At 36.2% G+C, this 24,145-nt stretch overlaps 1 protein-coding gene and 1 non-coding gene across 7 annotated transcripts in view; both read left to right on the forward strand.

The window, feature by feature from the left end:
- Window positions 1-1,622: 1,622 nt before the first annotated feature.
- LOC113230329 (ras-related protein Rab-32) overlaps window positions 1,623-24,145 on the forward strand; it is a 38,105-nt gene continuing 15,582 nt past the window's right edge. Inside the window, exon 1 of one of the 6 annotated variants that reach the window (XM_026464209.1) lies at window positions 1,623-1,793. In XM_026464209.1, the coding sequence (XP_026319994.1) occupies window positions 1,638-1,793 (156 nt within the window). In that variant the 5' untranslated portion in view covers window positions 1,623-1,637. The other 5 variants (XM_026464211.1, XM_026464212.1, XM_026464208.1 and 2 more) reach the window with 5 other exon arrangements.
- On the forward strand, window positions 7,247-7,318 carry Trnah-gug. The gene has a single exon. It is a non-coding gene; the product is annotated as a tRNA-His (tRNA).

Consider the following 24,145-nt stretch of genomic DNA (forward strand, 5'->3'; position numbering starts at 1 on the left):
TCCCTTACACTTCTACTATGTACATCTGTATTTTTTTTAAAAAGGTTTAGATTTTGCTTTACAAACCATGCCACTTCAAAAATGTACATACACGGTAACGGCAAAGTTCCCAATTCTTTAAACAAAGGTGCACAAGATTCCCATGGGGAAACACCGGTCATTGCTCGAACACACTTTTTTTGAGCTGTGAACAATTTTTTACACTCAGTTGAGTTACCCCAAACCAAGAGTCCATATCTAAGCAGAGACGCAACGTAACCATGATAAGCAGTCAAAATTGTAGATGGTGATGATATATTTCGCAACCTCCTTAAGACGTACACGTATCGATGTAATTTATCTACCAGTGACTCAACGTGTTGTGACCATTTGCATCTACTGTCTATTTCCACGCCTAAGAATGTTGTAGAGTCTGCCTCCTGAATATTGACATTCTTGTAATTTATGTTAAGGTTCATTTTTGTTTGTCGATTTGTACCAAATTGAATGAATTTAGTTTTAGTCAAGTTAACAGTCAAATTATTAAGTTTAAGCCAATTTATTATTACATGTATTGAATTGTTTTTGTCTAATTCGTAGTTAATTATGTCATTTTTGTAAGGAATTACGACTGAAATATCATCTGCAAATAATATGCATTTATGTCGTGTAACCTCTGGTAGGTCATTTATGTAGAGCAAGAATAATAATGGCCCGAGAACACCACCTTGCGGGACACCACATGCATTGACTCTATATTGCGATCTTGCTGATACAACACAGCCGTTTTTATTTAAATGTTTTATTTCTACAGCTTGCTTCCTATTTTCCAAATAGGAAGCTAACCAGTTAAGAGTCACGCCTCTAATACCTAAATTATTTAGTTTTTTCAGCAAAATGTCATGAGATACAAAGTCAAACGCGCGAGTCATGTCAAAAAATATCACCTACCTGGTTCTATAATCTATAAAAAAAATTCTATAAAAAAGTTATATGTATATCGAGTTCTTAGGTTGTCGCTATTGTTACACATAGTAAATGAAACTATTTTTCCGGATTTAAATTGCGTACATTTGATTTTTTCAAACAAACCAACGTTTCTGGCCCTTCACAGATCCCATGGTCACGGTTGACTAAAAAGTTATAATTTATCTTTTTTTAAGTGTGACTATAGCCATGATTCTCTTGATATACGATATACGCCATGCTCGCAGTGACAATTGGAGGAAATCACAACTTCCTTATGTCAACTAAGTAAGTACTTACTTATTGATATTACTCTTTAATATTATTTTAGTTTTATACACGTACTTACCTAGTTGTGTAACATTTAGATTGTTATTATCGAGACAGACGACAAATCTAGACTTTCCCTAAACGTAACAAGTGCCGAAAATTCTTATATGTAAATACTCGTAGCTATTTCAAATTACACTATTATTTTAAACTAGTATTATTGACTTCCTTTAATACTGTATCACTGTCTTATCTCTAAATTACGTCATGGGTATCGTACATATCCGATGCATGTAGGTACTTATTTATAAGAGGTAGACCAGAACACTATCATCTCCAATTTAAAACTTTGTAACGTTTAACAGTTTCACGATTAATAAATATTAACTAAGATAATTTTATCGTTATCTATTCGTGTCGTCATGAGTACAGTGCCGCGGATTGCCAGTATAGCGTCGGCAGTCTCATCCCGCGAATCGTTGAGATGCCGCGAAAAACAACCCGACGACACGACGAAACAGCCTGCGAAAAAACACCCAATCAAGAAATTTCGCTGGCGAATTGAAAATTCGAAAATGGTGAGTTCGACTTCATTTTTGTCGTTTGTACGTATTTGAAAATTATTTGCGTTATGTTAAAGAGAGATGGCGTTGCCAGTTAACGTAGGTTATCCATGTATCTCTTTATACTATAGTACGTTGTGCGTATGTTTGTGATTTTATGCTCATTCATGCAATAATTTATACGATAAGAAGGCTAGATGTCATTTTGGGTTCTGTATTTGTTCTTACTAAGTGTTTACATAACTCAACTTGTACCTACTTTTTGTCTACTTTATAAATAAAAATCTAAGAACCTTTAGAAGGTAGTAAAATATTTTTAAAACATGTTACGAAAATATTCCTTTGCAATAATAACACATTTTTTACGGACTTCATCTTCGCACTTCGAAACGAAATGTGATGTGCTATATACCCGTTTAGTGCTTGAAAATAAAGTTTAAAATTGATTTGCTAATCATTTCTATATTTCAGGAAAGAAAGGGCGTAAACGCCAGTTTTGAACATAAATTGGTTCTTAGTTCTTAGTAGATCTGTGTAGTTAGTTCTGAAAAAATTCATTATCACGGAAATGTATATAATAAAACTTTTTTACGCCCTTTCTTCTCCAAAGTATCGACTTGATAGTATGATAAACAAGATAATTTTTATAGGTACCAGCACAGTATTTGATTGCACTCCATTCATAGAAAAACAGGGGTAGATGTTTTGGCTGTCTCAGCCAACATGTTCGCTGTCAAATATGATGTTAGGTGATATGTTGTCCAACATTACTGACGTAAGACATTTTTGTGATAAAATGTAATTTAGTAGCAGTAGAGCTCCTTGTGAAAGAGTTCGTCCAGGGAAGTACTGCCACCTTACCTATTTCTGCCGCCAAGCAGTAATATGAGTGCAAGTGCATGACTTATCTTCCTTAAATTGTGTTTAATTCCATTGTAAAGGAATTTTGACATTTTTTTGTAATTTAGTCGGTGTTCGATTCGATTTGTATATTATACATAGTGGCTGTAGAGCTCCTTATGAAAGGACTGGTCCAGGAAAGTACTGCCATATATTTCTGCTGCCAAGCAGTAATGTGGCATCACTGCGTTCAGGTTTTGAAGGGTGCTGGCGAATGAATAGCTGAACTATTTCCGAGGGACATCACTAGAGAATAGCAACCGAATATTCGCAGCACTATGCCAACATTCCTTATTCGACGTAAAACGCATTAATCTGCTTTACCTACAGAATTTTTTTGTCATTAAATATGATTCATAAGGTATTGATAGGAATAGATACCGAGGTTATCTTTTGCACTCGGTCGTAGGGACTCATTTAGACTTGAAATTATTTACAATGTAAGCATGTCCAATCCTACTTGACCTATGACAATACACAATAGAAGTAAATGCACAGTAATTGAACAATGACTTCGAATTATAGTACTTATATGCGAATGTCATTTCTTGTTGCGTTTGTACTGTCGCATTAGGATTTAACTGGTTAATTGACGCTGGATTGGACGCAATTGCGTTATTATTTGTAGCAATCGTAAACTACAGATATTTATTTGGTTTAAAAATAAAATAAATGTTCCAGTAAAAATACTTATCTATATGAGCAATAGTATTTTTTTTATATTTATTTTGTAAAAATTGATCATCGTATGTAAATATGTATGACACGACGGTAATTTGTTGGGAAATATTGGTAGTTTATATAGTTCTTTGTTGGATACCGTCTTATTAAAACAGACTAGTTACCAGCGTGAAACAAAAGAGAGGAGGTGCAGGTCGGGCGCGAGTCGGGCCGGGACAGCGGCGGGTCTAATTCCGTGTGTTTACATGGAATTAGATCTGTGTATTTACACGGAATTAGAACTGTCGCGGTACCGACGCGACCCGCGCCCGCACTATGTGTGTTTCACGCTTTAATCGCCAGGTTTGGTAAGTTAAATTGGTCAAAGCGGAAATTAAGCGGGCGCCATGACTTTAAATCAAGACGTCTTTAACAGCTCCCTAAAGACGCTTAATTTTATTTTATCACAATTTCTGACGCGTCCCTAAGTTTTGCCGTAATCTAAGTGATCTAATTCGTAATTAAGGACGTATTTACTTAAAATGAACATTTTTTTTGTATATAAATTTTAGAGTGTGTTATGGATCAAGTTTGCGTAACCACCGGTTCTGCCACTAGTAGATAACAACACTATCCATGCAAGAAATGTGGAAAATCACTAGACAAGGTGTTTGCACGGATTAAATGATAAACTGTGTCGAGTGTCTCCCTACTTGTGTTGCAAGTTGCACTACGTAAACTTATTTATCTAGTTCGACTTAATTATTTTATACTGATAATTATATGGATCTTAGGTTTTATTTCAGAATGTAGTTGCTGTGTTAGAAGAAATTTTAAGACGCCTCTATTTATTTGATTCTAAACAGTCTTAAAAATATCCTTTAAGATACGTATACATCTTAAACAACATTTTGCATTATGTGGTTTGAAGCGTAAAGGGAGGCAAAAATTATTAACATTTGTAGGCAACCTACAAAACAAATAAAAGAAAATATTTCGTCTCTTGTCACTTTTGTCAGTTTCGCAAAAATTTTACTTTTCGTATTGATAAACTTTAGCGCATATTTAGGTACTTCAGGGCTACAATTTCGAGTACATTTTCTTTTATTTCTTAAGTAATAGTAGGCCTCATTTGAGCTAACTTTACTTTGCATTTGGTCTAAGTACTTAGTATTTTGTTTATAAAAATATTAAAACATTTGAGCTTTATAATGTAAAAAATATTTGTATTAAAATATGGCGAAAACATGCAAAATCATTTTAGAATATAATATCCTTGTTTTCATCATTGCATTATCTTATACGGGGGCAAATTGTGATGCCCAATAAATAACAATAAGTTTATTTCTCCACGTTCTATTGATAACAATACTTGTGCCCCGCAACTCTAGTGCTGTGTTATTTAATTAACGAATCGCAATCACTTGTTTCGCACTTCTTGAATTTATTTTTTAACAGGCATTTTATAGTGCAATGTAATTAAATACCAAAAAATTTGGAAATTGTGTCAAGTGTAGAATTTTCCATTTTTTTAATTAAAATACCTGGCGTGATCATAGCCGCAGTATCAAATTGTGTAATTTTAATTTGTTAAATGTAGTGTGAAAAATTAGTTTTCATGTATGTGGAGTACCGTTTTTTCCATTGTTAAAAATGTTGTTTATAAATGAATTATAATGATAAAACATCTAAATAAATCGACCGTGCACGAATATTTGTTGCAAAAAGAGAGGCTGAAAGAAACTTCGAACAAGTCGAAAAAGTATAAAACCATGTCGGCAATTAGGAACGGAAGATGGTTGTCACAGGTAATTTTACTTACTCGTTTATGTATATAATTTAATAGTAATATATAACATATTACTTATTTATTAAGTATTTGAACCATTATTTTTCATTATCATAAACCAAAATATCTCTTGAATAAATTTTAATTAAATTTTTTCATGGGATACATTGTATGTTGATATTTAAAGTATCGCAACTTTTTTGGCGTATAGTTTAATTGAGTGACGATCCTACTTTAAATTACAACTTTAAATGAAATAAATGAAGAAAAGGCATGCCGACCTTGCCAGTGCCTATAGCTTCGTGCTTTGCAGTGTAAACTCCAGAAGTTACGCGCGCTGCCCCCTGGGACCTGGTGTACCTCCTTACTAAGGAGTTTTCATTTGTTCTCGTTTATTATCCCAGTCAACCGTGACCATGGGACCTGTACAGGGCCCGAAACGTCGGTTTGTTTGAAAAAAACAAATATACGCCATTTAAATCCGGAAAAATAGTTTCATTTTAAATTTTAGGTTTAAATGTATTAAAAAATATATCAATTTACACGGACAGCTCCGCCTATTAGCTTGGTGCAGCAAGCGAACAGCTAGCTAGCTCTGTGTGAAGAATGAAAATCAGCAATGTTGTGTCTTTAACCCTTTTGTCCACATCACTCAATTGTTTTTTTCTATTCGTTTTTTAAGTATTGTTTTTCTTATGTTTTGTGGAGAAATAAATACCTTTTTTTGAAACCAAGGTGTCAAGCTTAGCGTGATCGACTTTACTTGCTTTTGTTTCGATGTTAATAATAAATAAAAAACAAATAAGTATCGTTTATTTCTTCTTCCATAAAAAGTACAAAACTAGGTACTTACTAAAAGAACTTACAAAACAGAATACCTACATTTGTGAAAAGATGGAGCCTAAAGTAAATCAAAGGATCTGTAAATAAAATAAAATAAAATAATTACAATTATATTACTACGTTTTTAAGTAGATACCTACTAAGAGCATACTTGATGCGTAGAGGCGATGAAAGATTGGAGAAACTGTAGTTGGAAACATGGAAGGAAAGCAAGTACGAGGCTAGATAGAATTCTTCAATAACTAATTACTATGTTGTTAACCAGTTCATGAATAGTACCTATTTAGATAGACACAAAAATATCGTTGCTTTTCTTTGTGTCGTAGTTTTTATATATTCGTTAAGTCGATTGTTTTTATGTATTCTATCTACATAAATATATTTTGTTAGTAGGTACTTAGTAAGTAGTGTATTTTTGAAGATATTCTTTGGTTGCACCCCTTTTGCATATCCCAAATTTTTATCCTAAAATTGCTTGGAGGAAATTGCTACATAGCAATAAGGTCGCCTGTTGTACATAAACTTACTATTTATGTTTTCATTTTATAAGTAAGGAATTTTAGGATAAACTATTGAAATCAACGAAAATATCTTTAAATGCCGTTTTGGTAAAACTGTGAACATGTTGTTGACATGTGTGGTGGGTGGCTTATCATCATCCTATGCACAGAACATGATCCTATCCTACCTTCATAATTTCTTGCTTAAAGTAAAAAATACGAAAACTATTTATCTACTATTCCATCCATATCTTAGGTATTATATTACGAAATATGTATTTATCAGAGTTTTATATAGTTTATAATAATTTAACATTATTATACTGTTCTTGTATACATTTTGTTTTGTTTTGTTGTGCTCGTAAACCTGTTCTTTTAGTTATTGTGTCCTGTATTAAGTGTGCAGGAAGAAATTTCTTTTAGAATTAAGCAGAACCTTTTATTTGTATTTTCCTTGTATACATTGTGATTTTTTGTACTTTTTTCCTGTTCAATATACTATAATATAAATTAAATACGAAGGAGTCAAATTTGTTTTACAAATGTCAGTCTTAAATGTCGATAAAAATCTCAGATGTATACCACTTAGTAACGCTTTTTATATTTTATTCCATCGTTGCTCGTTCTGTCATTGCCAATTCGTCACACATTTTGTAAACGATACAAAATTAACTATTTTACACTTTTTATTGCTCTCGCGCTCCGGTCTGGCTCGGTGCGGTTTATTTTTTACCAAGAGATTGCTTTTTTCGTCACCACTGTTATCAGCTCCGATAGCCGTGATCGTCTAGTGGTTAGGACCCTACGTTGTGGCCGTAGTAACCCAGGTTCGAATCCTGGTCACGGCAGTGTCACACTGTCGCGGCGGAGTTCATTTTTTGTAGTTTTTTTATAATGCTTTTGACTAATTGTGTCACAAATAAAACTTAATTTTGAGTTTTTTGTTACTTCTTATTTTATATTTTCCATTAATTGGAACCCATCTCAGAGAAATTAGGAGTTAAATACAGAGAGTCAAGTTGTACTGTTACTTGCTCGCAGTTATTCATTATGGTTATAATAGTGGGTGTTCCACAGGGTGGTCGACTATGGCCAGTTAGTTTTTTGCCTATCAAATTATTAATTGTATGTGCCTGGTGTGCCGTATATTATATTATTGTTATGAATATTAAACAATAATTCCACCACAAGTCATGCTTGTAGTTCATTGTACGCTGTTTTGTTTGCTATTGTTTTTCTTATCTTTTACAAGCCACGAGCGACACTTTCTAAGAAAAACAGTTTTTTATTGTATACTTGTTATGAGTTAGATGGCGTTCATGTCCAAGAGTTTGATATAGGTCAGTACAACTCATTTAAGTACCTAATATGTTTTAGTGAACTACTTCAAGAACTGTTTTTTCAAGTTCGGTAATTTGGGAATTAAATAAAAACGTCTACGTAACAATAAATATACGTACCTACGTACCTCTAAGCTAAATTTTGCTTAAAAACGAAAGTAAATAATAAACTGAGCGAGACATTAATCGCTCTAATCTCCAGTAATGTGCGGAACAGTTATCAAAGCAAATATTGATAACCTGATACCTAATCGTATCGATAACCCACCTACCTATAATTCAATAGTATATTGATATATCCGGTAAGAGACGCACTACTTCAAGGGTCGGACGGAAAGCACAAAAATACCTTGTTTTTTATTTGCCTATGAAATCTTACGACTTTCAAAGTTACTAGACAAGCCAGTGAAAATTACTTTACATATGAAAATGTACAGAACTATGTGATTTTTTGGAACTAATTGGAAAATAAGAAGATACTAAGTTGCTATAGTTTGTCGTGTCAATTGTATTGAAGAATAGAGCATGTATGCTGAAGAAGCGCTTGACGCGGAATTTGGTGGTCGATTAACAGTAAGTAAAAAAACTTAAGTGAAGATTTACCTTTACATTTTATAATATTTTTTTATGCTCTTTGATATTTTTTTATTGTATGTACAGTCGATGTCCTAAGATACCTAACTAACTACGACAACTATTTTTGTAGCTTATTTTTATTATTTCATACCTCCGATGACACAGTGACATAACTTATGTACGTTTGCAAAAATTTACAGAAAACGATATAAAAGTTTAATTTTTCATTTTTAGGGTCATTGCACACATTTGAAGAGCTCTTAAATATTTTCTCTATGGAAAAATAAAGGAATGCATGTTGTGTCTCTGTTTTTGCGTATAAATTTCCATTGTAAAGGCATTTTCAAATTTTTTTTCACACTTAACGTGCGATTTGTGTATTATATACATAGTAGCTGTAGAGCTGCGTTCAAGTTCTGCGTACGAGTGTTGGTGAAATTGTAGGCTCAGGTGCAGGCGCAGTGGCAGTGCTCTTTATGACTTTGTGTCTTAAAGCGTTGAGTTATATGTTTGTGTACGTGCTTTTACAAGTTTTCATTTAAACCTTAAAAAAAATTCAGATTTTTTATGTGGATCACCCATCGAGTATATAACCAGAAATATAGACGAAATAAGGTCCAGCCAACCCTGGCAACTCTGATAAGTTGCCAGGGATGGCTGGGCCTTATTTCGCCTGACGATTTATATTGCCTGATGGCAAATGGGAATTATATCACTTTTAAATATCAACTCTCATTTGCACTGAAATCACAAATTAGAAAGCTGAAATAGTACAGCGCCAACAACTGACCTGTGTGTAGGTCTCCGTATATTCCAAAAATATTCTGTATTTATTGTAATAAAGATAATATCATTTCGTCTCTATTTCTGGTTATATACTCGATGGGATCACCAAATCAGTGATTCATATATTTATATCTTTGTCAACATTCTCTGCCAAGTTCTTTCGAATAAATGTGTGATAGACTGACGAACAGACAGCGTAGGGATTCCATAAATGTCCAGTAAAATTTTTGTTACGGTGTAATTATAATAAATTCTTGTTGTTAATGGAATTCTAAAACTAACTTTGAATTATTTTATAAAAGATATAAACAAGCACTTTTACTATTGAAGGGTAATCTTGTAAAACAGTTGACTGTTACTTACGTGCAAGCTCAACGACAGAATCGTACTGCCCACCATCATAACCTACGGTGCACAAACATGGTCCTTGATTTATGATTCAGAAGGTCAAATTGAAGGTTTGCTATAGAACTCAGCATTAAAGTCATTAGGAGTTAAAAAGACGGGTCGAACCTAAAACACCACGCCTTGTTCCAAAAAACCGCCACATCAAAATAGGATTAGGCTGGCCTTATTTGCAGTATACATCCAGTGACATGTGTTCTACTCAATAGTCAACACAAGATGGCCGTTGGGGGCGCGACAGGCTGAATCGTGAGATAGCGCGAGACTAGACGCGTTCTTGAAGGACTGGCTGGAGATTGATGTAGACAGAGACAGTTAGTTGTCCGAGAGCCTTTGTCCAGTTTGCCAGTGGGGTACTATTGTCTACTGATGAAAAAAATAGACAAGTGTTTGATAATTTGTCGATAAGTGCATAAGAACGTGATGGTAACCATGTGGTTAAGCATGGAGCACGTTTGTCACTTCTTATCGCAACGATAACGACAAACCAAATCTTTGACGACCATAATTCGACTACGAGGACTACATATCTGTGACGTCATAAACGTACTCGCCTACATTATACATAGGGCGCATTATAAGTTTCCGGAACTGGCCACTTACATAAACAATATTTAAAAAGTAATTACAAAATTTGAAAATGGAACTATTTGGCTATAGAATACAGTTTGTTTCATCTGACTGTCGCTTATTTTTACATTGTGGCGTCATTTTAGAAACTGGTTGTCTACATCACCATGGATTTAATTCGTGATAATTTTGGTAGTATGATTTTCTATGACTTTAAGTGTAATTTAAAAGCTCAGCGGAGCTTCGCTCGGCTTCAAACTGCTTTTGGCAATGAAGCACCACGACTATTTATAGCTGGTTTGCAGAATTCAAACACGGTCCTGTGAATCTCAGTGTCGAATTTCGTGATGGTCGCCCGTCAACTGCTGTGAACCACAAAAACATCGATGCTGTGCGCCGTATGATCAAAATAGACAGGCATGTGTTATTCCACGAGGTTCGGGCATCTTTAGGCATACGCATGAGTCAAATACAATCAATACTACACAAACATTTGGGTGTGAAAAAGCTGTGCTCTCGGTGGATCCCACACAATTTGACTGAGGCTCAAAAAACGGATCGCGTCACTGGGTGCAATGCCATGCTTACCAGATTCAACGAAGGGGCGTCAAATTTGGTGTGGGACATAGTAACAGGTGACGAAACATGGATTTATAGTTACGATCCCAAAACAAAGCAGCAATCGAGCGTATGGGTCTTTCGAGATGAGCCGAAACCAACCAAAGTGGCGCGCGTGCTAAGTGCCTCTAAGCGGATGATTGCTTCTTTTTTTTAATAAAATTGGACACGTGGCTACTGTTGCTTGAGAGAATCGTTGTACCGTGAATAGTGATTGGTACATGACCAGTTACGCGGTCAACGATTTTCATCACCTGAAGAGTCTGTCGAAGAGTATGAAAATATGTTACAGAGATTGTTACGGAGGAGTAGCATAAATGTTTTCAAAATTGGTTCATTCGTATGAAAAAGTGCATTAACGCTAACGGAGAATATTTTGAGAAACAATAAATTCATTTCTGACCATTTATATATTTTTTTTCTTATTTATTCCGGAAACTTATAGTGCGCCACACGTAATAACGTGTCAGACAACCACACCAATTATTTGTCTCAAACTAGGGAATTTCCAGTATAAGAGCAACGGTATTCACTCTGAGGTATTCGTTCGCTACCCAGAACACCCAAACCAGAACCAATTTAGAGATTTTTTTACTAATTGATCCAACCGAGTTCTCGTCATTCAACGCCCAAAGTCGTAGTTTCAAATTTAAAAAGTAACAAAAAATTCTGGATTGTTTAATTTAAACTTTACCCTGTTGGTATGTCGTTGAAAGTTCAATACCATCAATACCTATTATTGCAAGTTACGACGTTTTGGTATTATATTGAAATTTTAATCAATGTGCTGCCATCTAGTGGTTAATTGCTGAACGACGATGAATTGGAGCTTTTAATTTAGTTCTACAAAAAAGAAGCAACCATATTGCAGAGGTATAAGCTTTACCTACTTTGGTTTCTTGTAACAAAAAAAAATATTTCGATAAACAGAAAATTGAAAATTAATAAAAATAAGAATTATTTGAAATACCACCACGGGAAATATTTTTGGTGCAGCTATCATTTTTGCACTTCCAAACAGCACAATAAGGCATTTTTCTAGAATTTTAGAGTATTTGCACGAAAGTATTACAACCATACCATACAAAGCGAAAATGGCGGAGTGAGCTCAGATAGGTCTTTCGAGACCTTAGGCTCAACTCACACTAGCGCAGAGTCGAAACATCACGAGGCGTCATGTTTTACGCCTGTAGAATATTCATCTCTATTTTCCCATAATTAAGGTACAAATTTGTGTTATGCAAATGGAAAAGCGCACCTTCGCGCGTCTACGCTTGGTTGCAGTCGAGCGAATTTGGTTGAGTTGAGCCATAGTTGGCACGTGTCAGACTCTAGCCACTTCTACTGTATTTTTTGTTCTGTGGGAACTACATCCCAAGTATTCCCAAGCCCTCTCATTGTAAGAGGAGGCCTGCGCTCAGCCGTTTAAGCTAACTATTAAACCTATTTTTGTTAGTCTGGATACATCGTAATATCCACTAATCAAATACGAGACGCAATTCAAAAGTACTACTAAAATGGCATCTATTAGCCGTTATTGATACTTCCTGAGAGGAATTGTCAACATCTTATTGTGGTCACATCGCATTACCAATGATCGCGTAGAATCTTCCGGAGCATATCTACGAGTATTAAAACAGTTTAAGTAATAAAAACTGTCAATTGTTTATTGAAAGCTGTGAGATAGTTTGAATTGAGTTAGTTGGACGATTCTCTTTTTAATATTTAAGATAGGCTTACCCTTGAAGATTACCGGAAAGGAAAATGCTTTGACTTTAAAAAATGTCTAGGTTATATTGTTCGGAACCAACAGTATAATGAACATAAAAGCAACACTCTAACTATCCTAATAAAGCATCCTTGGTGTAATAAGTCACATCTGTAAAATGATAACTTTTCAGGAGAGTGGCTTAAAAGATTCTACGAACGAATTTAGTCGATAACTTTTTGATGCGTAAATAGGAGACCATGACACAAGCATTACTAGTTTTTTTTATAACATCAAGTGACGGGACGAACAAGTCGTGCGCCTGATGGTAAGCTACACGCCTGTCCATAACAGTTACAGTGCCACTTAGAGCTTTAAATTGCATTGCTTTATTCTCTCATCACAAAACAGGCTTAAGAGTAGGAGCCTTAGCCGCCAAGCAGTAATGCGAGCATTAGTGCGTTTCGGTTTAGAAGGGTAAGGGTGCTGGTGAAATTACAGGCAAATGGGACCTGTCAACTGTGAGACATATCTAAAGATGACGGGCGCAGTGGCAGTGCCTTAGTGGTACTGCAACTGTTATGTTGTCCATAACAGTTGCAGTACCACTAAAACACGCTTGTGCGTGTTCCTGGTGGTAAGGACACGATTTGTTCGTCCCGTCACTTGGGTTTATAGAAAAAAAACTGTTTTTATGCTTAAATATTTTTCTTGTATAATAGGTATTAAGTGACGGGACTGACAAGTCGTGCGCCTGATGGCAAGCTACACGCCTGTCCATAACAGTTGCAGTGATACTGAGAGTTTTAAATCGCAAAGGTCTGAGGGGCACTACCACTGCGCCCGTCACCTTGAGACCTAAGTTGTCAAGTCCCATGTGCCTGTAATTTCACCAGCACCCTTACCTTTCAAAACTAGAACACAGTATTGCTGACATTACTGCTTGGCGACAGAAATAGGTAAGGAACTCTACTGCTACTACAATAGTTACAAAGTTTGACATATACACTTTATGTTTCACATCGTTGGTAATATTTTTTTATTCTTTTCATGTGATAAAAGCACTTTAGACCTATCAGCAACATGTGGCTTTGTTACATCAAGTACCTATACTTTACCAAGTATTGGGTTAGACATTATTAGAAATTTAATTACGTAAAACTTTTTGAACTCGTAAATGTGTATTTACTATCTATGAATATACACGACGTAAAAAGAGTACCACCGATATGTTATTTACATATCCACGTAGTTTGAAATTCTTGACATCGATAGGAAATAACCAGTTATTTTGTAATTGATGGTTGTTTACGTTAAATTGTTGGCCATTAGTAACAACTAACTAGTTTATAACTAAGTACTATCTGTTGTTTGTTTTTCCCAAACGAAACACTCTCGGAATATTTTAAATTATTTTGATAAGATTAAAAATGTTTTCTTGTAAATCAATTCAATTACTTTAGATTAACACTTTAGATAAAAAAAATGAAATCGAAACTACAACTAACTTTTAAACTGCCTCTGTGGCCGAACGGTAGCCATGCCACTGCCACGCAGAGGTGCCAGGTTCGATTCCCGGGCCGGGAGAAAAATTTGTATGGCCTACATTTATTTCTCTCGTGAGTTTGGGTGTAACTTGTGGTTGTCTATGTCCATGGCACTCGCGACACAGGGTTTCCCTAGTGCGGGGCTATGTTGAGTGTGTGCGTTATTATTAATAATGTGTATATTTATTTAAAATATCTATATTTAAATATTAGACAACAAATATGTTGCTCTAATCCCAAAGTAACAAGTAACTAAAGCGCTTGTGTTATAGAAATCGGAAACAACGACGTTACCACAAACACCCAGACCCGCGACGATGTAGACAACTTAGTCTTTCTATATTTGCCCGGTCGGGGATGGAATCTGGGACCTCAGAGATGGTGTTGGTGGTGCAAACCACTCGGCCACGGAGGACAACAAAATTTTACGATATGATTTTGTATCTGGTTAAAGTTTTACATATATTACGTATAGATTTAATCCTGTTTATTTTTGAACATACTTTTCGTAAATTCGTTCTAATTCGATACATAAAAAAATAATTCTAAAAATTATTGTGCTTATGAAAATAAAATAATATTGTTTATAGTTTTCTTTTGATTAGAAATGATCTAAAATTTACAAAATTTACAGAAATTCGGTTTACCATGCCATACCACCCCATATAATGTATATGGGGTGGATAATACGACCCCCTGAATTCCAGGAATTATTGTATTATATTTTGTTCTATATTTTTATCGTGAACGAGTAATATTCTTTTACATTACTTCTTGTCTAACTCCATCAAACATTGTTTATCAAATGTCGTATAAATCTATTCGATATCATTTAATCCTCCTTTTGAGATAGAAATATAACTCGATAGAATAACGACGATAGAATGACGAGAGATGTGATGTGCTAAATCATGGGTTCTCAAACTTTTTGCCTCACCGCCCACTTTTAAGGCAAGATAAAAAAAATTCTACCCACCTCCACAAAAAATATTTGAGTGATTGAATAGTTAATGTATTAACTTAACACAAAAAATCACAAGAAAAAAAAATATTTATGCAGTGTAGTTTATATGGACTTTTCAGGTTTTTTTTCAAATGCGGTGGCATTAACGCCCCTCAGTCGCTTCCGAAGCCCTTACCGCCCCACAAGGACTTTTCAGCGCCCACTGGGGGGCGGTACCACTTTGGGAAACTATGTGCTAAACAAACTAAAGAAAATTACGACTTTTGCACGCTCGGTATCTCGGTATCTGCAAAATGACAACTTTTCAAAAGACAGGTTTCAAGATTCGACGAACGAAATTCGCCGATAATTTTTTTATGCTTAAATAGGAGAGTTATAAAATTTTATGTAGTTCGTTTCGTGTCTGGGAAACCCTTTTTTTTTAACGTCAAGAAATCCACATGGATACCCTGCGCCCGGGGGAGGCAAAGGGTTATGTCGGACTCCTACTGACTAAAACCTGACGGTGTTCCATCTACTCCCCATGTGCCGAAGTCACGGGGACACTTGTGTATTCTTCCCTGAGTCCGACGGTGACTGGTCCGATAGCACCGAACCCCATCTCGGGGAGAGTTCTTGTCTCCCCGTCAGTAATCTTAGAGACAGACCTGAAACACGTACGTTGCCATCTTTGTCAAATTCTAATTCAAATTCAAAATAATCTTTATTTCATAGGTAAGCATTATTACACTTGAAATCGTCACAATGATTAAACTCTACCACTCATTCGTAAGGTCTGAGAAGAATGAGCAAGAAACTCTAGGGATTGCTCTTTGTAAATAACATTTTCAATTTTTTTTTTATTTGAAACATCAGAGATCTCGAGTCCACCAGTAACGAGGGACAGACTCCCCTAATTCTGCCGCTTATAGACCCATGTCACTGGGGCTTTCACCACCCGTTGCTCACCTATGTCGGCAGTTGTAGAGCCATAGCTCTCCATCTGCGACTCACTCTCCGACGGCGAATCGAAGTGTCTGGGAAACCCAGGGCAATCCAAACCAATACAAGCTAACCCAAGCTATCTTGCCCAACCTATTAGCTTAGCTATACAAAGGGAGAATACCAGAATCTTGGGCACCTTGCCGCGGCGACCCAATTTTATTCATCAAACTTAATCCTAGTTTTAGTATTTAGCATTTACGCTTTTATTGTAGTATCTGTTATTTTTATGACTTTAATGTGATAAAATCAATTTTAAACATATGATTACATGTCGGTTTGTTTTTTTTTTTTTTTTTTTTTTTTTTTTATTTTAAACACTAAGAATATTACAAAAATATATATACATCACACCCTTAAACCTACATTATACCAAGGTTACGATTTAATTAGGACAGGGGCAATATGACATATACACGATAGATATTTGAGATAAGTTCTTTATTTTTTGACCGTCTTCAATTCGAATGTATGTGTTTTTTTGTATGTATATTACGCGATAACTCAACTTAAGCATTTGTGAACCGATTTTGATGATTTTTTGTTGGAAAGAGGGTGTCTTAGAAGTGGTCCCATTTAAATTTGACGAAAATATTCGGATAATCTATGATGTATGACTTTTGAGGTCGCTTGTTTTAGTACTCTGTACTGATTATTTATGTTACCAAGTGACGGGACGAACAAGTTGTGCGCCTGGTGATTCGCGACACGCCTGTCCATAATAGTTGCAGTGCCACTCCGTGCTTTAAGTCGCAAAGAACTGAAGGGCACTGCCACTAAAACATAAATTGACAAGTCCTATATGCCTGTAACTTCACCTTCACCCTTACCTTTCTAAACCGGAACGCAGTAATGCTAACATTACTGTTTGGCGGCAGAAATAGGTAAGGTGGCAGTAATTCCCTGGACGAACTCATTCACAACCAACCCTACTGCTACTCAAGTTCATGTTTGCCCAAATGAACAATATTGTTCTCTTACAATGTAGCCTTGTATTCAAGTAAAATTTTAGTTACTATAAGCCCTATGAATATACGACACATAAATTGTCTAAAATGTAGTATTATTTAATACGTAAAAGAACAACGAAACAAGTAGTACAAGATGTTAGTGTAACGCGTAGAGGATGTCGCCAATAACGCTGTGTTACTTTGTGTATTTTTAATATGATCGTCAACCCATCTGTATATTATAGTTGAAGGTTGTTTTTACCAGTCGACTTTAATGGACAGATCTATGTTATATATATAAGGAACTATACAGACTGCGATCTGTTTTTAGGAACGGGGAATTCGTATGAATTCTCTAGCGAATCCATCGTACCTTTTCATCTTAAGCCTAAAAATGAAATATCTTTTGTGAATTGAAAAAATTTTGCTCATCAGTAAGGCAGTAAGGCGAATCACTACAGACTACTAAAAAACCGACCTCAAATGTCATTCATCCCTTAGTTTACCCTTGGAGGTGAAATATTTTCTTCAAATTTAAATGAGACTACGTCTAAGGTATCTGCTTTCCAACAAAAAAGAATCATCGAAATAGGTTCACAAATACCGGTGTTATCGCGTAACATACATACAAAGAAAAAAGACAGTCGAATTGCGAACCTCCTCCTCTTTTTGACGTATGTTAAAATTAGTTTCATTTACTAAGTTTAAATTTTCTATGACGCAATTAAGTGCAATAGATATGATATCTGTGATAATTTTACAATCTTCTCACATAATCAATTAGATACTATGTATACATAACTACCTCCGTGGCCGAATGGTTACCATACCGGACTGCCACGCAGAGGTCCCCGGGTTCGATTCCCGGGCCGGGAGAAATATTTGTATGGCCTACATTTATTTCTCTCGTGAGTTTGGGTGTAATTTGTGGTTGTCTATGTGTGTGTCCATGGTACCCGCGACACAGGGTTTCCCTAGTGCGGGGCTATGTTGAGTGTGTGCGTTATTATTATTACATAGATTAGTCCAACCGACTTATAGATTCATTTTATATTTATTGAGAATGTAGAGAGAAAACGGTGAGACTTTCCAACGGTACCACCATATTGCCGGTCGATATCAAAACTACGATGTAACACTTATATTCACTTGCGGGTCTTCTTCCGTTTACACAAGGAGACCGTACAACTGCCCACGTACTGCTAAATGGCATGGTTCATCAATTCGCATCATAAGGTCATTAAACACTAACAGAAGCACTATAATTCTACTAAAGTTGCTGGAATTATATAGTATCCTGATGTATATTCCATAGTGTGCAGTCACCCTTTCTTTGGAGTTTTAAAATTTTAAAATGTTTGTACCGTAGATTTCTTTAACACACCAATAAGTACCTATTTCAAAACGGACTTTATTTATTTACATTAACATGCTCATTTACCCTTATAGAACGTTGTTTGTAGTTACATGTATTATGTAGTGAAAAAGGTCAAGTTAAGTTGGTTTTTAGACTCAAACCTTTTATTATTCAAATTCTTTACATTTTAAGGGCTGAGTTATATGACGTGTATCAACCAGCTCTAATAAAACAATCTCAAAATTAAATTTAAAGTAAGTAAAAATACAATAGTAATCGTGCTGTTTACAATATTAATATTTGAAATTTTGATAGGGATGAATCTTAAGACAATTTTGATTTTCGTAGTTCTAAGTACCAGCCGTGTAAAGCAAGTAAGTAAGTATTATTACTCAAGTTGTTATAACAATCAGTGAGGTCAACGTTCTCAATTTACCTACTTATTATATAATTTATCGTAGCGATATAGGCTTATAATGTTGTTGACATGATTCACGCTATAAAAAATATTTACGAACTTGGTAATCATTTGGTAATAAATCTTTTAGACTTTTATTGCCTCATTTGAATGTTCTAAATCCATGGAGATGTTTAAAATAGATAATACAGTACATGCATATAAAGTTGTTTGTTTTATATGATATTGAATCGAGTAATCGAGTTGATCAACTTGCTACTATTGGTTTCAGATTTCTATCACTGTCAAGATATCATGCAGATATGTTTCAACGCAAATCTCGTCACGTATGAATGATCCGATTCCATATGCATGAAAAAATGTTTTGGAGGTGGTAATTTCGAAGCGGTATATTTCGTGCACTTTATGTTGACCGTCATTCAGTTTAGTTGTTGATTGATTCACTGACATGATTAGGGTGAGAGAGAGGCTTTTCAGTTCACAAGTAAGTTTGATCGTATTCGTGACTGCACTTCAGATTCGCGGTTTTTATTAATTTTAATGTGATTTTAAGAATGAGCTTTACGCATAAAAAGTTAATGAATGAGAGCCAGTATACCTCATTTAACTTAGTCATAGTTCACTTATCGGCTCTGTGGAAAATACCCTACGATGCGACCTCGTTGGACACGAATTACGAATCCTTACGTTTGAAGGGCCTTCGATATTTGCGTTGCGCAACATTCTCATTACATTGGTGCGTATCCAGGCGCTAAGTCGTCGGTATCGGCCTCGTCGAAATCGTATCCGAGATTTACGTTCGTCGGGGAGCAAGGCCGCACCAGCTGGGGCGCGGACGTTGCCGGTTACTCGGCAGTCTGCGCGCCGCACTCGGCTCACTATCATGCGGGACGAAGAGCCCCCGATGCCACCCCCCTCTCCGACACCGCCGTCGCGCCTCCGACGCACGCTTCACACGCTACGTTCGCCGTTCCGGTCCGGCTCGCCCTTCCACATCGGATCGCTCAAGCGCTCTGGCTCTGGCAAGTCCTCCGCCTCAGACGGCGAGATCGTCCGCGACGAACGCACGATGCGCAAACGAAACAAGAAACATCGCGATGCGGCCAGCGAAGCTTCTCGAAGTACCGATAGTTCACCGAGTGTTGACAAAAAAAAGAAAGATAGCGCCGGAGGCAGTTTGCTTCGCCGCATGGGTAGCATTGGGAGGAAAAAACCGGAAGGAACTCGCGTTCCTACACCCCCACCACAAACAGAAACTGCGGAGTCATCATTAGAAAAAGCTCCCACTCCACCACTTGCGGAATTAGAGGTGGTAACTCCAGAACCGCCCGTTAGTCCGATCGCAGTCGAACATCCAGTCGCTACGCGACCTTTCACTAAAGCGGCCTGGAAGCGCAAATCGAGTGAACCCGAAATGGAAAAGCCCATAGAGCCAGTCGAAGAGCCGAGTCCTGATAGCGCTTTGCGACGACGAATAGCGTTCGTCGCGCAGGCGTCTGCTTGCCTCTCGGAAGATCACGATGACGGGGAGGAGAGGGGGGAGCAGGAAGTGGGGTCGCTCGAGGAGGCGGTGGCGCTGGCGCGTGTAAAACTCGGCGTTGCGGCGCGCACGCCCTCTCCAGCACATTCACGCGACGACGTCGACACTGAAGAGGAGGGATACGCGGACGCGATGCCAGCCTACGGAGACCTCATCGAGCCCGACAGCAAGCCGGAGCCAGGCAGCGACGGCGCTGCGGCTGCGGCTGCGGCCCCGGTGAGTGTAGTGCGCGGTGGCGATGATGCATGGGGATGCGGCGCGGCGGGCCTGCGCGCGGCAGTGGCCGTAGGCTCGCCGTGCGATGCGCGCGCGCCATGACCTTCGAGGAGACAGCGGATGAGTGCTACCTGACCGTGTGCGAGTGTTGCGGCTTCAGCACGGAGACGTCGGTGTTGTTCTCAGTACGTTTAATTTCACGATAGTTTTCAGCGGACGCCGCGCGACGCAATGTCTTTCGTGAGTACGACAGCGACAGCTCGCCTGCCCGTGTTCGCTTACCGTTTGCTTTCAGTGTTCTAGTTCTGTTATCCACGCGTAAGGTACTTCAATGAAACCGACATACTTATTTATTTGATCAAGTGCACGCTTTTTTTCGTAGTTTGTCAATCGTCACAGTGGAATTGAAATCGGTTGTACTTTCGGTATTTTGCATCGCAATTAATTTACACTACACTAATAACTGCTAAAGAGCTTTTAATTATTAGCATTTTCACTTCCGTGATTGCACAATATTTCGATAATAGTTGTGAAATAGAAATAGACACCTATACATTTTTTGTGCGGAGTGACGCGTTAATTTAAATATATTAAAAAAACATTAAAACTAGTTCTAGTAAATCATTACAAGCTCGTCAATTTAGAGCTTCGATAATGTGGCCTCCAGTTAAGTATTTACCTTATTATTGCTTTTTTTTAATGAAATGATTTTAAATTGCAGCAACTCTTTTTTTGTTTGCGAATATTTTGAAACAGCTGTCGGTATTCAATATTGCATATATAAAACAAATTACGCGCTACAATTACAACTTTATGTGGTCTGTGATTACAACTCTATTTTAGCGAAACAGTGCAAAATAAATAACTAAAAAAAATAACTGGTGCGAAGAATGAACTGTGAACTGATTGAAAAAATATGTTTACGCCATATTTTTTACTTTCAACTTTTACATTTTTGCATTACTAACAAATATAGTTATGCTCTCATTACTAATAATTATTATTAAACAAAGCTTAAACAAGCATAACCTCTGTTTTTGTTACTGATCTTATAATCATTATTACTTTACTGTTCTTTCCCGGTCATTTGTCATCTTCTACTCTTATCCTAATACACGGTGACAACGTTCTTTTCCGTTAATTGTACTAATTAATTACGAATAATTTTCCTAAAATATCTGTAACATTTCGACGCTGGATGTGTACGACGTCTAACGTGCATTTGGAAAATATTACAGGTGAGCGACTTAAAGTAACTTTTTTAAGAAAAAAAAACATATCTCTTATTTTATTTGTTATAGTGGAAAAGATGAAAGTTTCTAGTTTTCCATATAACAAATAAAACTAGAGCTATGATTTTTTTCTTAACTATTTTAAATCGCTCTCCTGTAGGTAAAATTTTTAAATGCACGTTAAAATACGTTTTACCTTTCCACTGTTGATTTGATATTGGGATATCGAATTGTTTTAGTATCCACGAAAGATATTAACAATAATGAATAACACGAAAACAAACGAAATAGAGAAAATGATGTCATTTTTTTTAAATTACGTAACATTAATATAGCTGTCCGTTTAGCTAAATCATATAATCATATATATATAGGGGTTTTCAACAAGAACTTTGGTTTGTAAATCAAAATAAAACAATAAATTTAGATGACAATGAATCAAATTTTTATTGTATTAAAAAAAGTTGATAAAAAAGATGTCGATTCTTTCAGTCTGGCTTTCAAAGTTTTTAATAACTTTTTGACAAAATGGTGGGTCTATTTCGTTAATCACAGTTAATCACTTCACGAATTTTGAGTTTTAAGGCTGCAATAGATTCGATTGGCTACGTATAGACTTTGTCTTTAACATAACCCCATGATCGAGCTGGCCACTTAACGGCTGAATTTCGTGAAATTATGCGATCGGGAAATTTGGTTTACAATAAATTCATTGTTTCGGTGGCCTTGCGACTTGTTTTTTTTGTGACTTGATTTTTTTTACGTAAAAACTTATGTCTCATGCATTTTACATAAGTCTAAAATATTTTAGTAGTCTTCAAATTTACGCGTTGAAGGATTTTGTTCTTTATATTTTTGTTATAATCTATTTAACTTTATGGAAATTGAATATCATAACCTTTTTACCACCATGACATTCATATTCTTTTTTTTTTATTAAAAATACTCCACTATGTATTAGTAATAATACAACAAGGACTCAAATTCTGCATTGAAAATTAAACCTTATACAGAGAACATATAAAAATCTTTCACTGATAACATGCACATTGATGTCAAAAGTAACGTTGTCCGGTACATAATGGTAAACTTATACTGTTCACTTAAAATCAAAACCACTTGAGTACATGGTAAAGTAGTCAGTCACTGTCCAATAATGCAAATTAAAACTCTATTTTCAGACCATAAGATCTAATACTGTACTGTACCGTAATTTTTAGCCAAAGTGAACGGCGGTTTATCGTAGACTAGAATGGCTATTGCACCGCGTTACCGCGGGTTGCGGTGAGACCTTAGGAATCGGGTTACACCACGACCTCCGACTGACAGTATCGCAAATCTCTACTCACGTGGAAATTGTGGTGTGATATGCATTGCTTTCTATATTTATTACACTAACTTTTGTTAGGCTTAATTTATTATAACAAAGATCGGAACATTAAGAAAAATCATTCGATCCGGCTGGGTTCCAACCAACATCCGGTTCAGGCAATCGGTGTTAGATGCTCTGCCCATTAAGCCACCGAACGGACCAGCAGACCTTACGAAATTCTCTAAGTGTTTGTTGCAGATATTTCTTTTTGGTTATTAACGACTTTTTTTGCCGGATACGAATCCAGCCGGATCGACTGACTTTTTCTTAGTGTTTCAATCTTTGTTATAATAATTATAACAAACTAATGGAGTAATTTCACAAGAAGTAATTGAATATCATGGTAGTATAACATCGTGACATTCAATAAATTTAAAAATACTGCTAGGTTTGTCAATTTTCTAAGGTGCCTTGTAATATTACGTGAAGTGATTGAGCCCCAGACAATGTTATTCCTATGATCACATAAACGCCAAGTGTACATTATATTGAAAATATACTTCTTACTTCTTCTATACCTTTAATCACTCACTGCTGAGTGTAGGCCTCCTCATTTGCATTTGTCTTGGGCTGTTTGCATCCAGGGTTTTCTGGTTACTTTGAGTATAATGTCCGTCCACATAACCTCCTGGCAGCCGACTCTTCTAATTCCGGTCCTCGGTCTCCACTTCAACATTCTTCTGCTATACCAGTCATCAGTTCTGCTATTTATATTCACCGATCACCGTAATGAAAATATCGCATACAAATTTCGCGCTCCATATTCTATATAAAAATTAAAAATATATTGTTTATACAAATTTGAGGGCAAACTTGGGCTGAAGCTTTTAATTATATTTCTAGTACATTTTAATGTACGGACAACGGCACACCAGACTACACGACGACATTTTTGTTCGAAAATTGCCTCCAGTGCAACGGAACAAGATACGTCAATGTGTAGCTTGATGTGCTGTCTTTACTGGGCATATTTAGATTCGAAATTATATGTTTATTTTCAAACAAATTTAGGAAGCATTAAAAGAACATATTTCTCTACAGTAAATGTTTCATTTGTGCACTTTTATACTTTCTTGTTCTTTTTATTTAACAAAT

The sequence above is a fragment of the Hyposmocoma kahamanoa genome, unplaced genomic scaffold (assembly GCF_003589595.1).
Source record: "Hyposmocoma kahamanoa isolate Upper Pololo Valley unplaced genomic scaffold, ASM358959v1 63, whole genome shotgun sequence".
Classification (NCBI taxonomy): domain Eukaryota; kingdom Metazoa; phylum Arthropoda; class Insecta; order Lepidoptera; family Cosmopterigidae; genus Hyposmocoma; species Hyposmocoma kahamanoa.